This window comes from Benincasa hispida, chromosome 10 (genome assembly GCF_027475165.1).
Source record: "Benincasa hispida cultivar pf3 chromosome 10, pf3_genome.v1.1, whole genome shotgun sequence".
NCBI lineage: Eukaryota > Viridiplantae > Streptophyta > Magnoliopsida > Cucurbitales > Cucurbitaceae > Benincasa > Benincasa hispida.
The window spans coordinates 60,873,961-60,889,746 of NC_143487.1; the positions used below are offsets into that span (position 1 = coordinate 60,873,961).

A 15,786-nucleotide genomic window follows, 5' to 3' on the forward strand; every position below is an offset into this window, starting at 1 on the left:
GAATTCCACTTAAAATTGTCAAGCAGCCACTGGCTGTGGATGTTAAAGAGTGCTTGGATGGTGGGATTGAATAAAAACTCCTGAATTTTGGAAGAGGAGTAGAGTTCAAAAGCTGAAAAATAAGTTTTTTTGTTACTTCTTCTTCTTCCTCTTCAAACCCACAAAAATACCTTCACAAATTCACTCAAATATGAGTTCCATCACTCAAATTCAAGGCTAAGAATAGTAGAGAAGATGGTGGTTCACAATCAATTTGAAGCTGGATTAATGTGAAAAGCAACTTGGAATTGGAAGAAATCATCAAAGGTATGTTCATCTTGAAATCCACTTCTGAAAATATGTTTTAACATGCTTTAGAACTCAAATTAAATGTAATAAGAATGTTTATTGATTCTGTTTGCTTCCGTTGCATGCTAGTATATCTTATCAATTGGTATCAGAGCGTGATTTAAGCACTCAATTAGTGTTACTTTGAGTTCTGGAGGAGAATCAATATCCATCTTATATGTCGCCCTCATTTTAATCTTGAACTCTATTAAATTAACTTGCATTATTTTATATCTAGATTTTTCAGCTCATTATATGTCAATGTGCTTGGAACTAGAAAACCCTTTAAACAACCTCCAATATAACATTCTTCTGTGTCGTCCATGTACCACTATAACATAAGAATATATATTTCTCCATCCTTCAAGTAAAACATTACACAAAGTGAGCAGTTAGTAAAATTGGTTACTGTTAAATACTCGCTATACTCGATCCCCACTACTCATTATTTATTACTCAATACTCGATACTCTTCCCTCGATATTCAATATTCTTAACTCAATACTTACTGTTTCATAGCTTTCTCTCCCTTCATCCTCGCTCCACTGGGAGCTAGTTGCATGTCTCAGCGCACACTCACAAACTCACACTCACTCGTTCTCTTCGCTACATTCATATGTCTCGCACGACATCAGAAAAGGAAAAAATGTGAGCAAAAAATGAGGAAAAAAACTAGCACATTTGCTTACTTGAGGTGTGAGACAATATAATGAAATGATTTGAATGCCTTTATAACTTGATCTCTGCCAAGAAAAATGGATTTTGTGAAGTAGGCTTTTTGAAGGGAAAGTGAGCTCGATTTTCTCTTTTGTATTTCAGTTTTGTTTGTTCTTAGTTAATAAAAAAAAATACTTCACATTTCAAGAAATTGATTTGAAATAATGGTAAGAATTAAAAAAAAAAAAATCCAATTTGTATATGTTCGTACATAAGCATTAACTACAGAGCAGGTCCTTTGGTGGGCGCGAGCAATTCAAAATAATCGGGTATATATTAATCGAGTATCGAGTATGACATGGCTATGATCGAGTATACACGTGTTAATTGTACACGTATCGAGTGACTGTGCATTGAGGATCATGTGACAAGCCAACGAGGATCGAGTGACTTGTAATTAAGAATCGAGTGACGGGTAATCGAGGATCGAGTTCCTTGGTAGGCCCAGGCATGCGGGGTACATCTCAGGGGCGAAGTGGTAAAATCATACGTAGATGGCGTCAACAGAAGGGTCACTTTCTATTACTTTTTCTACAAGTGGCCATTTTTTATTTGGGCCTTCAAAATGAGGCCATTCATACAAAAAAAAAAAAACCATATGTGATTGTCTTGTATATTCAAATTTTTAGATTATGTGCTTCCTTTAAAAACTAGAGCCCATGTTCCATTGGATTTTCCAGAAGAAAAATTTCTTTCTTTGATGATTGAGAATAGTTGATTCTTAGTATATTCATCTTCTTCGTCTTTCTTTTTTGTGGGTTTTTTTTAAAAATAAATTATTATCAAAAGAACTCCTTTCTTTTCCATCTAGTAAAATTTATATGTATTATCTCATCTATGGAGTAAAGTTTGGACATCGTACTATTAGGACCTTCCTCAAATGTATGTGGCCAACATTCATTTTGTAGATATGACAAATAACATGATCTTTAGTGCACGTTTAGAGTGATTTTGAAACTTTGTTAAAATCATTTTTTTCATATTTGTTATCACTCCTAAACGTGTTTTTAATCACTCAAAATTAATTCGATATTTAATTTTAGACTTCAAAATTGTATTTTTTCATACTATTAAAATTGATTTTGATTTATTAAAAATATTTTCCAAGTGAGTTCGAAAATGAAAAAAGTTATTTAATCATTTTGGAATCATTACCAAACATGTCATATATTGGTTCCCAATAGATAAAAAGGTAGCACATATTTACTAGTTTTTTGGACACCATTTTTCATTACTTCCGTCGTCAATTGACTGTATTAAATATATGATTTATCGAAAGTGACTAAAATCAAATTTGTTGGAATGCCTTGAATTTTTTACCTAATGCACCGAATGGGGAAAAAAATAGATTTGCTCCACTTTTTGAAAATGAGGTTTTTTATCGTTTGCTAACGTCACATTTGGGTGAAAATTACCAAAAAGAAACTTCACACATGGGAAATGGGCTTTCTCGCTCTTGCACTCTCGCTCTCTCGCTCCTTTTCCTTTCATAGGTTACTCTCCTTTCTCCCCTTCTATCATAGTCTCGCTCTCTTACTCTCACTTTTATACTCTTGCACTCTTACTCTAGCTCTACAACGTAAACTGAATATAGGGAGAGAAGAAGAAGAAGAAGACAACGACGACTAGAGCCACTTTGTGGACTCACTGTGTGTGGTCTCGTCGAAGTTGATCACATAGGAGAAGAAGAATACTGGAAGAAAAAGGAGAACAAGAAAAAATAAGGGTAATTTTACAAAATTGCTTGACGATGAAGAAAGCAAAATGTCAAAATTCTTAAGTTTTAAAAAGTGGGACAAAATATTTTGGGCCTTGAGGATAGGTTCTTTAATCAATTATCTCCCCCTAAATTCTAAATTGTATATTGATTATATGTAATTCACAAATTTGGACCTAGGATTTAGAGAGATGCAATATATAAATCTTCTAATTATATTGGCATCTCACTATGTGTATTTTTTTCTTGTATTCTCTCAAAATAATAAAATTGTTCTTTTCTTCTATTTGTGGATGTACTTTACACTCAGTTATTAAACCACATAAATCTCTGTATTGTTATTTACCATGTACCTTTCTTTAATTATCAATTTTGTTTTTGTCATATCATTATATTTAAATGTAGAAGGAATAAAATTGAACTCCTCCAAGTATAAAATCAAGATGATAGTTTAACCTAAAAAAATAATAGGAGAAGAAAAACAAGATTTTTGGAGAATAATCTCCATAGAAATAGACAATTTAATAGATGCCATGTAATATGAAAAAAAAAAAAGTTGAATATATAGTAAACATAAGTATAACTCAATGGACATAAGTTTATGATCGACCTCCAAAATAGAAAATTATTCTCCAACTAGGGCAAAATACACTCTTGGTTCTTTAGGTTTGAAATTAGTATCTATTTAGTTCCTCAAGTTTCAAAATGAATAATTTCGATCTTAAGATTTGAAAAATACTTCTAAATGATCTCTTAGTTAAGTTGACTTTAGTTGACAAATTTTAAATAAGATGACATGTCAAGTCGACAAAATATTATATGAGGTGCACCTTTTTAGCAATTTTTTAAAAAAGGTGATTTTTAGTGAAAAAAATAAAAAATAAAAAGGAAAAAGAATATATTGGGGATTGGATTGCATTTCGTTACAAGCTACAGAACATAGCAGGCAATTTCACAGTAGCCATGGACGCGAAAAGCTCCTCCTTAGCTTCTTCAGGTTCTTTCATTTCTCCCCAAGATATAGTTTTTGCATGTAGAAATATATTCTGATTCAGTTCCTTTACTTTAAGAATTTTGACATTTTACTTTACTAGTTTTCAATTTCATCTTCCCCTTTCGCTCTGGAACTTCTGGGCTGCAATTTTGTTCTTGTTTTTTTCAACAATGTGCATGTCTTTTGTTTTGTTCAGAAGAATTGATTCCAATTTTCTTCTCCGTTTATGTCTTCAACTCACTTTTACAGCACAGCAGTGATTATTTTCTGCGGTAACATATGTTATTATTTTGAATGGTGTACTGAAATTTCCTCCAGTTGATTCAAGAAAAGTCTTCGCATCTGTCAGCATGAAGGAAGAAAACCCATTTGATTTTTTGCGGACTGTATTTGGTAAGCTAAATCTTCTATTTCCTGAAGGGATTTTAGTTATTTGATTGTGGGTTCAGCATTGTCTCACTCTCAATTCCTTCTATTCTTTTGAAACTTTTACTTATCAAGTTGAGAGTGTTTAAATTTTTGAATTTATCAGTATGATGGTTTTGTTGAAAAATTAATATTCTTATCTTGAAGCATGTCGTTTTACAAGATATAAAGTATAATTATTTATTTTTTTATTTTTTATTTTTGAAACGGAAGTAGAACTTGATACAATGAAAAGAGCAAAGCTCAGACGTGAACCAAATAAATCACTAAGGATAAGATGTACCCGGATATCTGTTGACTCATCATTAAGAAGTTATGTTGTTCCCTTGGTGTCAGATTAAAGTACTGGATGAGATACTTGGAAAATCCCATTTGCTTGCTGAATTGTGCTATGTTGTGCTCTTGGAATATGAAAATTGATTAATCTACGCTTTTGTGTAGTTATTATTTTGTTTATGTTGGTATTTGACTAAACTCCCCAAGTAAGTCTTATTTTGAGCGATGAGCCAACAAAGGCGATCATGTCTATCTGAAAAAAGATGATGCAATTATTTCCTTGAAACTTTATTAAAAGAAATTTTCTGAAACCAAATAAAATGTATGTGCATGAAATGGAATATAGCCGATTGGATTTTCAATTCAAGTGATCCGAAATCTGTAGATTGTTTCTTTTCATCATTTATCCTCTTTTGTTTCCCTTTTTTTGGGTTGGGGGGGATGAAGGTGATGCTTGGTGGTAACACATTAGGTAGCTTAATAACATATAGGCTAGAACTAATTCAGAGCACATTACAGCTGATGTCTTGTTTTCTTCTTGATCCTTGATCTATCAGTTGTCTGTTATTTTCACGCATGAAGTTTCAAATATATTCCGGAATTTTGCAGAGGGTGTCATAGCAGGAGGAACAGCGGGTGTGGTTGTTGAGACAGCTTTATACCCTATTGATACAATAAAGACGCGGCTACAGGCATGCAACCTTACAGAATATATATGTGCAGTGTTTTAGTGGCTGTATACTAGGGATTATAAAATCATATTATAAGGCTGCAAGCTACTTGCTACAAGGATTCCTGCTAAAAGAAATAACAAACAAGTTAACAAATCCTGACTCTTAAGATAGTTACTGGCACTGAATCAATTCCATATGGCACAATAAATTTGGACCTCTTCCAAAACTATTGAACCGTTTGTTTTCCTTTCATTTTTGTTTGTTTGTTTGTCTATGTATTATTCTGTTGTTATTGTTGAATATAGAAAACCTCCTCTTACCTTGTCCATATGATTTTATTCCCTGTAATTTGGGTTTATTTTTATTCTTATCATATGTACATTTTTTGACTGTTATAAGTTTTTCCATAATTAGCTATCATAGTTGTATATATAAGAGATGCTCCCTCTTGTAAAATTATCACAAGAAATAAAAGAAAGAGTTTTGTATTACAACAGTTATTATTTAGTATTTATTTTGAGATGGTGAAGGCATGGCTGAATCTACTCTATTGATTGCTTGGGGGTCTAATGGGAAGTGTCCTTGGTCAAAGATAATTTCATTATATGTATCATAGTTTATCTTTTAGAATAGCTGCTGAACTTTTCCACTGGAAGATCATTACAGGCTGTGCGTGGAGGAGGACAGATAGTATTGAAGGGGCTTTATGCTGGTTTGGGTGGAAACATTGCTGGTGTGCTGCCGTAAGTACCTTCTAAAGGGTATTAATTCCAATTAACTTCAAGATTTTTAGCATCAAATTTTTAATTTATTATGGTTCACATCATTGTTATGACTTCCATTTTATGCTATTGATTCTACAAGCATACTGATTATTCTTTATCTGGGAACAATTTTCATCACCACATATCATTTCTCATGATGCAAATTCTAAGTTCAATTAGTGTACTGCACATATCAGGACTCGCTGGGTCATACTGTGATGGTTTTTCAAAATCCCAGACCAGCTATTGTGCCATGTCATTGGGCTTCAAAAACATTGTTTCCAAGTGGTTTTTATTAGATAATTGAGGATTTCATCTTAAAACCAATTGACAAGGAGAGGAGTAGCTCATCTATCTTATAAAGATTGTGAGGTCCATTGTGTATTCTCCAATGTGAAATCCTCAACATGCCCCCTTTCTTTATGTTCACCATTCTTGAATCGACCCCAGTTTTTGTTTTTCGACTGGATGCTCATTTGGGTTTCATGGGCTCTGATACCATATTAGATAAATGGGGTTTCATCTCAAAACCAATTGGTAATAAGAGGAGTAGTCCATATGTCTTATAAACATTGTGAGTCCCTTGATTTTTTTCAATGTGGGACTCTCAACATGCCCCTCAAGATGGTGCCTCTTTTGGGTTCACAATTCTTGGATCCAATCCTAATTTTTGTTTTTCTGGACTGAATGCCCGTTTGGGGTTCATGGGCTTTGATACCATATTAGATAACATGGTGTTCCGTTTCAAAACCAATTGACAATGGAAGAAGTAACCTATCTATCTTATGAAGAGTGTGAGGTCCCATGATTTTTCCTATGTGGGATTTTCAACACTTTTACCTCTAAATCTAACTAAAGATCATTTTCTTGATTAAGATTGAAAATAGCAAGGGCCAAGAATGAGAAAATGAAGTTGCTTTAGCTTTGTTGTTTAGTGAGCTACTTGCTTCTCCTCATATGGTCCTGTTATCTTTACCTGAAGCGATCCATAAGAAAGCATTCATACCTCCATTGTTGGTCACCAAGTGTTTTCAGAAAAGATTTTCTGGATAATATTACTATTGGAAATAGATGTACACACACACACACACACACACACATATATATATATATACTTTTTCCTGGATACATTTGAATGGATTTACTATTTACCAATTTTCATCACGCCCTACAAAATAATTTCGTATTTTAATTTCTTGGTGCTTGGTTCATGGTTATTCAAAAATTATTCTGTATGTGCAGGGCTTCTGCTTTATTTGTTGGCGTGTATGAACCCACCAAGCAGAAATTGCTGAGGACTTTTCCTGAAAACCTTAGTGCACTAGCCCATTTTGTAAGTGCTTGACAATGTTCTATAATTGTCTTGTCACAAAAAAAAAAAAAAAAACTGTAGAACACGATTTATTGGTCTATGCAACACACCAAATTGATTAAAAGTCTTGAATACATTTTTTTTATGGGTTTGTCTTAATTATTTCTTTATTATATTATTCGATGTTGGAAGTTTTACGTACTGTGGTACAATGGAATTTCAACTACTCTTTTGATAGGATGATTTCCTATGCTCATCCTACGTAAATTGCCTTACATCACCAATGAAGTGAGGATGACATATATTTCCATACTCCAATTGATTACTTAGTTATAAGGCTTATAGTTGCATAGATAGTTAAGTTTTCGTTGCTGCATATTGCAGACGGCTGGTGCAGTAGGAGGTATTGCTGCTTCACTCATTCGTGTTCCAACAGAGGTAAATAAATGCACACACGTACACACGTCTTCCAATGATTTTAGTCAATGACCAAATGATGCAACTTAGGTTGTTAAACAACGGATGCAAACTGGACAATTTGCATCAGCTCCGGATGCCGTACGCCTAATTGCAACAAAAGAAGGTTTTAAAGGACTCTATGCAGTGTGTAACTCTCCTTTCTGTATAACACCTTTAGATATTTCTACTGTAGTGATATTTGTTTGTTTATTTAATTGGAAATCTAAACGTTATATGTGAAGAATGCAAAAGAATACTGGAGGAACGTATACCAAAAAAGAGAAACAATATTTGAAGAAGAAATTATATTTGTTGTTGAAGCTTTTTCTACTGACAAGACGTGAAAAAGACCTTTATTTGTCACTGAACCAAAGAAAAAAAAAAAAAAACTCAAACCTTAGCAAATTGAGAATGAAGGCGAAAATAATAAAAAATCTAAAAAGACTCGGCTCAAGTTGCATTTGCACATCATTCACCAAAGACAGATAAGGTCTTTTCCTTTGCAGGGCTATAATGGAAAGGGACAACTTTGTAGGGATGGTTCAATATCAGGATCTAATAAAGGATGTGAGGAAGAAATTTATGATTCTCTTTAGGCTTGAGTGGCAAACCCTTTTTGTAATTACACTATTAGTCTTCTTTAACTTAACTGGAGCCCTTATGTGTAGGATGACTTTCTTTTTGTATGCATGTGTATTATTTTATTTTATTTTTTTCAATGAATGTGGTTTTTCATTAAAAAAGAAAAAGACGTGAAGAAGAATTGGAATTGAATCAAGGACTGATTACTCGTAGTTCGAATTTCTGGACTCTAGGAAGTTTGCTAATCTTGGAGGCTGGGATTGACAGGGAAATCATTTCTTACTTCCAGTCGCTTTAAACTAGAATTATAATTCTAAAACAAAACTAAAAAGTTTAGTCTTAAATGGATGACCATTTGAAGGAAAGATTCCAATTAGACTTTAGTGAAGGAGCAGAAACCATCATGAGTTGGTCTAGTAATAAAAAAAAAAGCTATAGGTTTAATAAAGGACTTAGAGGGAATGAGTTCAATCATGGTGGCCATATATTTAGGATTTAATATCCTACGAGTTTCTTTGGCACCCAAATGTTGTAAGATCAAGCAAGTTATCCCGTGAGATTAGTCGAGATGTGCGTAAACTAACTCAAATACTCACGGATGTATATATAAAAAGAAAAACAGTGAAGGAGCAGAAGAAACAAATTTGGACAAGTTTCTTCCAAAAGAAAATTCTGTTAATGTTAATGGTCCTTTGCATTGGATTCAAAATAGCAAATAAGTGAATAGATATTTATGTTCATTCTTCTAAGTATTGTAGGAAGGTTTCTCCATTTCTTTTTGGAGATTATAAATGAGTTGTCTTACTTTATAAAGGTGTGATACTCTTTATACCCGTGAGATCAGATTTATAATGTCTGAGATTTTCATGCTAAGATGTGAGTTTTTGAATAAGTTAACAGTGCTTTTGTCCCATGACATTATAAAAACCTTATTTTTGATTCGTGTATGTGTTGAGTTTAGTAATGACCCTTCTTGGTTTTTTGAAGTTCTTGAAGATGCCAGTAAAGTTTTCCTGTAACTTTTCCTTTGGTTATCTCATTGTAGGGATATGGATCTTTTCTATTGAGAGATTTGCCATTTGATGCAATTCAATTTTGCATTTATGAGCAGCTACGAATAGGTTATAAGTTGGCGGTAAGCCTTTTTCTCATTATGTTGAAATTAATATTATATATTCATTATATAACATTTATTCAAGTTGTTCCCTTAGAGTAATGATGTTGTATGAGTTGGAAAGTCTCACCATTTCACTTACTGTAAATGTTCCATTTCTCTCCGTAGGCTTATTTTCTTATTCCGTTCCTTTTCTTCTTTCTTTTTTAATAATTTGAAATTTAAGCAAATTATTGTCACAAGATGTTATGGGTGCAGTATAGTTTTCCTTGGTTAATGTATGGGGCCAAAAAGTTGAATTGAAAATGTCCGAACTCTTGCTCGGTGGGAGTTTCTCATTGTATTAACCTATTTTCCATCAGGCAAAGCGGGACTTGAATGATCCTGAAAATGCTATTATTGGAGCTTTTGCAGGTAATTACTGTCAGGACTCTGTAGTTCTGCATTTATTCAGATATTAGTACTTTAACAAGATAATAGTACTGATATTTTTTTATTTCTGTATTTTAGATTTTTGTTGGACTACCCTTTTATTTGATATCATTCAAGACAAAATGGTTTGCTTAGTATTTATAAAAATGTGCTATGTGGCAAATACTTTTTTATTAAAAAAAATTGAATTGTTTTTAATTTCTTTTAAATATGTAACAAGGGAAGGGTGCAACCTGTGATTGCCATTTTTTGAATGCGAATAGGCCCGGTAGACTTGTCACTATAATTTGATTGTTAAATTAAGGCTGGAGTGTTTCCTATAGTAGCTAATTTTTTTTGAAACATTGTGAAGCAGGGACTGTTATCAATGGGAGTGACAATTACATAGAACGGTCAAATTGACATGAAATGTTAAGTTTAAGGTTTAGGTTACCGAACATCACCCTCCACCATATACAAGTTATCTCCCCCATCAAAAAAGAAGAAAAAAAAAGTATGAAAGCTAATCCTATTGGAACTTTTCAAAATCTCACATTCTGAAATCTAAGATACAAATGCTGTTCACAAAGCAGGCAGCAATTTTATCGCCCTCCTTGTTCCAGAAAATTTAATATACTCCCATTACCGGTACGTGTTGTAACAATCTTGCCTGAGTTCCTTCAATGCCCATATGTGTATTGATTCCAGTATTCACCATTTGGGCTGAATGCAACAGAATATACAGGTTTCCCTGTCCATTAACTGTAGATGAGTTTTCCGAGTTCTACATCCCACAATTTCACTGTTGAATCAAATGATGCACTAGCGAACACTAACTGCTGGACATCTTTTGTAAAGGTCCTAAGGCTGTAGGAATGAAAAAATCTTCATATAGATCGGTGTCATAATTACTTAACTTAGCTTCCAGTATTCAAATACTGAAGCCCTTTCTGTACAACAGTAACTAGAGCACCAGATGGAACAAAATTGCCATCAATAGGACACTAGTTAATGCCAGCTTCATATACTAAAGCAAAGGCTGAATATAGAAAACCAGATTCCTGAAGGTACTGGGAGACGAGGAAATTCAATTCGATGGAAGTGGTGGACGTTGTGGCAGCAGAGCCCCCTCTGAGGTCAGAGAGGTTAAACGATCATGAGGGTTAGCTTGAGATGAAACAGAGATTTTCAGGCGCACCTTTTTCCAGTAGTAGCTTATTTGGTTTCTGAAATCAAGGAAAAACGCTATCTCTACTTATTTTCTTAAATGCATTTTTAAGCTTAAAATTTCCCTAAAATTCTGATAAGCATTAGGAGGTCTGGCGTATGGGAGGATCAAAACCATTATTATAATCTAAAACTTCTGCCGTCATTAAAATAATTGTTTGTGAAAGATTGGCAGTGGGTAGTCCACTAGGGCAATAAGCAGGTGCTTAACGGGCGGGGTGGGGTGCATGCAGCGCATGAACGTGTATGAGCAATGTTTTTTAAAGCTCAGTGCACACTAGAGCATAAGGTACAAAAAAGAAAGCGCAAGTTTTATTTATTTACTACCATTTTTGGGCACACTAGATGAAAGAAAAAAAACACAAGAAGAGAATATAAGGATTTTGCATTTAGGGTTAGTAATTAAGAAAAGAAAACCCTAGGGCTTCTGCATTTAGGGCCAGTAAAGTTTATTTATTTTTAAATTAATGAAGAAGCCTGGCGAGGCACTACATCTGCACCTAGTGTCTAGGTGTGTGCCTATTCGTTTCTATTACTGGTGCACATGAATAATTGACATTTCTTTAACTTATGATCTAATTCATTTACTAAATTGCTGGTATTTGACCTATGTAGCAGTTTCCAAGTTTAGAATGATTTGTTGCCTGCACAAATTACAAACATTCATATGCTTACTTTTGATTATTACATAGGTGCATTAACTGGAGCTATAACTACTCCCCTCGACGTCATTAAGACAAGATTAATGGTTCAGGTAAGATAATCTTCTTTCCTGTATTTTTTGTACTTGCCGTCTTACAGTTACTTCAGTTCATTTGCATATGACGTGTGAGTTCTAATTTTTATTTTTTCATTTTATATGTGGAGTCAATCTAAAAGTGGTTTGTTTTCTTTATGTCTATGTTTTTTTTCTTTTGGATTCTATTGAAGGGATCTGGAAATCAGTATAAGGGAATTATTGACTGTGTCCAAACGATTGTCAGGGAGGAAGGAGCTCCTGCTCTTTTGAAGGTATGACTTTTAGAGTGATTTCAGAATGAGTACTCCTAGTTTGAAGTTGTTTTAAAAAATTTTCAAAATCAGTCTTTAGTTACAAACATTATGGAAAAATGTTGAAAAGTGTTTTTATTTGGCTAGAAACACTTTTCATTGCTCCAAAAAATCCATCTTACCATGTAAATGATGTTTAGTGATCCAAGTGAAATGCAAATGTCATTTCTTTGCAATCTTTCCATCTTTAGCATGTTCTTTAGTTGACCCAAGGACGGAGGCAAGAGGCTTCTACATGAAAAGTTGTGTTCATACATTAAGTTCATGCAGGGTATCGGACCTCGAGTACTATGGATAGGCATTGGGGGTTCCATTTTCTTCGGTGTCCTTGAAAGCACAAAGCGGTTACTAGCAGAGAGGCGTCCAAGTACTCGTGAAAACCCAAAACAAGACTAAGACGTTCTCATAACTCTAAAATCTATAATTATTAGTCACGGCTAATGGTGCTTCATTTGATTTATGAGATTATGAGGATAACAATGGGATGGACTATGAAATGAGAAAGAGATGTAGACTACTTGATTCTTTGTAGAACAGTGACTGAACACTGAAAATAATGAATCAGTTTGCCCGAAAGTGGGCTGTTTTTGGTTTCTGCCTTTGTTTTCTTCAGCCTACTCTTTCTAAAAGCTTAGGGGTGTTTGGTCAGTGTTTGGTCAAGGAGTCGAAGTAGTTAATCGTACAGTTTGTTTGGCTCAAGGAGTTCGTAGATTTCATTAAAAACACATCAATTTCATTTCGTATTAACTCCTTACACTATGAGCTTCACGACTAAATCACTTTTCCAAGTTTACAACTCTTTAGACTTAACAACTTGACTCACAAACGCACCATTATTGGAAGTGCTGGTACAAAAAAAAAAAAGAAAAAAAAAAAGGCAAAAGAAACTAATAGCTATTTGGGAGATGGGTTTGCATTGTGTTTCAGCATTACTGAATTATTCTTTTGAAAATGATGGTCTTTTAAATAGTGATTTTAGAGTGCATAATAGTCTGGGAATCAGAGTATAATTTTAAATGATCAAGTATTAATAACCTTTTATGAACATAACTCAATTGACCCATATAATGTACTATCAACTTCAATATTAGAGGCTCGATCTCTCTTCTTCCAGATTATTAGAAAAAAGCATTTTATGAAATTCGGATATTAAAATTTCCACTTGATTAACTCATGAAAACAACCTTGATTGCATTGTTTTGAGGATTAAATTTGGAAGTCGGTGCTTTGTGGGGTATGTTTCAAAAGTAGTAGGTAGATTTATCTATTTCCAAATACAAAATCTAGAACTAAATGATTCTAATGCCATATACAATCTTTGTTTTATCAATTCCTTAAAAGAGAGTATCCAATGATACAATGAGATTTTTAAAACAAAGGACTTTTTTAGGTGACTTTTCTCACAGAATCATATGCTCTTCAATAGATTTTGTATAAAAATATTATTAACCTTTTAGAAAAATGTTTACCAATGTGGTAGCTTGTAATGGCAAACAAGAGTAATAATGGCATAGACTTTTTATATAAGCCCTTTTTTCAATGGGTCCTCTAATGAATAATTAAACTCTAATTGTTAGGTTGCTATTTTGACATATGAACAAATTCGAAAATGATAGGTTAAGGATAAGAGTTATTTAGCAAGTCGCCATAATAATGGGAATGGCACATGGTCTCAAATCAATGGACTTAAATGAAACACATAATGTTATAATTATAAGTATAAAAAGTAGTTCTTTAAACATTTGGGGAAAAAAAACTAACTTTTACCAATAATTTTGTCAAGTTGGATAAATTTTAACCCTAAATTTTCAATCCCAACGAATTACACATCACCTCAAACCAAGATAAAATTTGTAATCTTAATGTTAAAATTTGTAAGATGTTGCAATTTTAACCCTTAAAGATTGTTAATAATATTTACGATACAAAGTTGATAATATTTTCGACAAAAATGACATTATAGTGATTTTTTTTTGTTGATATTTATGAATTTTGGTAAAAAATTATTTAATGGTTAATTTGTGTGCTAGTCAAAGTTATTTATATGCACAACCTTATTTTGTTGAATTTAACGAGATTAAGAAGATTTTCGAACGACTTTCTATTTGTTAAAATTAGAAGGCAAATTAGCAAAGAGTAGACAAAGAGTGAAAATTGCAACACTTATTTAAATTTAAGGTTCCATTTGACGAGATTGAAAGCCTAAAGTTTAAATTGATTCGACAATATTCACTTCTTATTTTGAAAATTGAAAATATATCCAATAATGAAATAGCATAATTTGAACATTTTTTAAGATTTGAATATTTGAATTTTAAAATAAATGTGCAACGCTATGCTCAGATTTGTGTTCACAAGTTTTTGCTCTTATCACTTTAGCAAATGAACAAATTTGAAAAAATAAAAAAAAGTTAAGACTATTTTCAAATAAAAAAAATAGTTAATTTGTTCACAAAGTAAAATATCACTATCTATTAGTAATAGCGATAGACTTTTGCCACTTAATGACAGAAGTCTATCACATTCTATTATCAATAGATAGTAACATTTTGTTATACTTAAAAATATTTTCGGTAATTTTATCATTTAAAATAATTACTAAAAAAATTACAGTGTTATTGATGGTTTAAATCTTATTGTGGTCTTTCAACTTTGATTTTCATTTCAATTGGTCTTAAATTTCCAAACATAATGTTTTGGTGTTTGAACTTTTTATATAAAACTATCTTTTATGTAATTAACTTGTTAATCAACTATTTAATGGCAATACCTTCTAATAAATACAATTTTGTACTTAGGCTCTTTATCTAAGTATATTAGGAAGAAATTAAGTGTTTTATGATGCAAATCACACCAAAAAGAGCAAATTTAAGTGAAAATGAGTATTGAGCATGCTTTTGATCATAATTTGTGATACGAACCTAATTTGTTGATCATTGAGCCATTTTTATAGTTTTGATATGTTTTGAGGTTATTTTGTAGAAACTCATATTTTAGAGTCAATTGTATTTGAGAATGCGACTGCAAAGTAACCTAGAAACCAACACAAGAGGAAAAGAAGAAGATCTGAATACAAGCAAAAATGCACGAGCATTGCGCCAGCATCATGTCCAAGGATGCGTCCAATTTACGCTAGCTATATGCTAAAAATTGTTTGAAGACAGAAGTTACGTTACACTAGAATTGTGTCCACAATTGGATACAGTCAACAGATTGCTGAACTCACGAGATTTGTCAATTCTGATTTTCATATGTGATTTGATTGCCTAAATACTACCGAAAATAATGAAAGACGATCTCATGGCATTAAATGCTAATGGAAGGCTCCAATTCCTATAAATAGAGCCTCAAAGCTTCAACAATTCATCTAATACTCCATCATTTCCATCTAATTTACAATTTTCTTTGATCTAGATTTACTTTTCAGCACTTTTACTACAACACTCACTTTCAGCATTTTTATTATCCAACATCTTTACTTCAGTAAAAATAAAAAATAAAAAATAAAAAAATGACTCAATCCCTAGGCTTGTCTCTCTTGAAAGATGTTGACATATTATTAGACAAGGATTCAATCTCTAGGCTTGTGCTACATTCTCTTGTACCATTTTATTTAATTCAATAAATTTACTTCTTTCTCATCTTCTATTTTCTTTTTCCATTTCATTATGAGCTAATTTACCTATTTGAGGATTCAAAGTATGTGGAAATCTAGTTAATTTACATCAACAAATTA

At 32.7% G+C, this 15,786-nt stretch overlaps 1 protein-coding gene across 2 annotated transcripts; it reads left to right on the forward strand.

Annotated features, from left to right (window-relative positions):
- The first annotated feature begins 3,577 nt into the window (after positions 1–3,577).
- Positions 3,578–12,645, forward strand: SAMC1 (S-adenosylmethionine carrier 1). Of its 2 annotated transcripts, none has more exons than XM_039046575.2 (12): positions 3,578–3,758; positions 4,074–4,148; positions 5,067–5,149; positions 5,798–5,874; positions 7,138–7,228; positions 7,592–7,645; positions 7,715–7,810; positions 9,294–9,383; positions 9,725–9,776; positions 11,693–11,754; positions 11,931–12,011; positions 12,321–12,645. In XM_039046575.2, the coding sequence occupies exons 1-12, from the start codon at positions 3,725–3,727 to the stop codon at positions 12,444–12,446; spliced, it is 921 nt and encodes a 306-aa protein (XP_038902503.2). In that variant the 5' UTR covers positions 3,578–3,724; the 3' UTR covers positions 12,447–12,645. The 2 variants fall into 2 exon arrangements, with proteins under 2 accessions (XP_038902503.2, XP_090161978.1); XM_090305852.1 differs by having other exon boundaries at positions 3,637–3,758; positions 4,005–4,148.
- The last annotated feature ends 3,141 nt before the right edge of the window (positions 12,646–15,786 follow it).

Coding starts and splice junctions, on each gene's coding strand:
- SAMC1 (XM_039046575.2), top strand. CDS start 3,725: ATGGACGCGAAAAGCTCCTCCTTAGCTTCTTCAG. Junction 3,759..4,073: donor CTCCTCCTTAGCTTCTTCAG/GTTCTTTCATTT, acceptor AATTTCCTCCAG/TTGATTCAAGAAAAGTCTTC. Junction 7,811..9,293: donor GTTTTAAAGGACTCTATGCA/GTGTGTAACTCT, acceptor ATCTCATTGTAG/GGATATGGATCTTTTCTATT.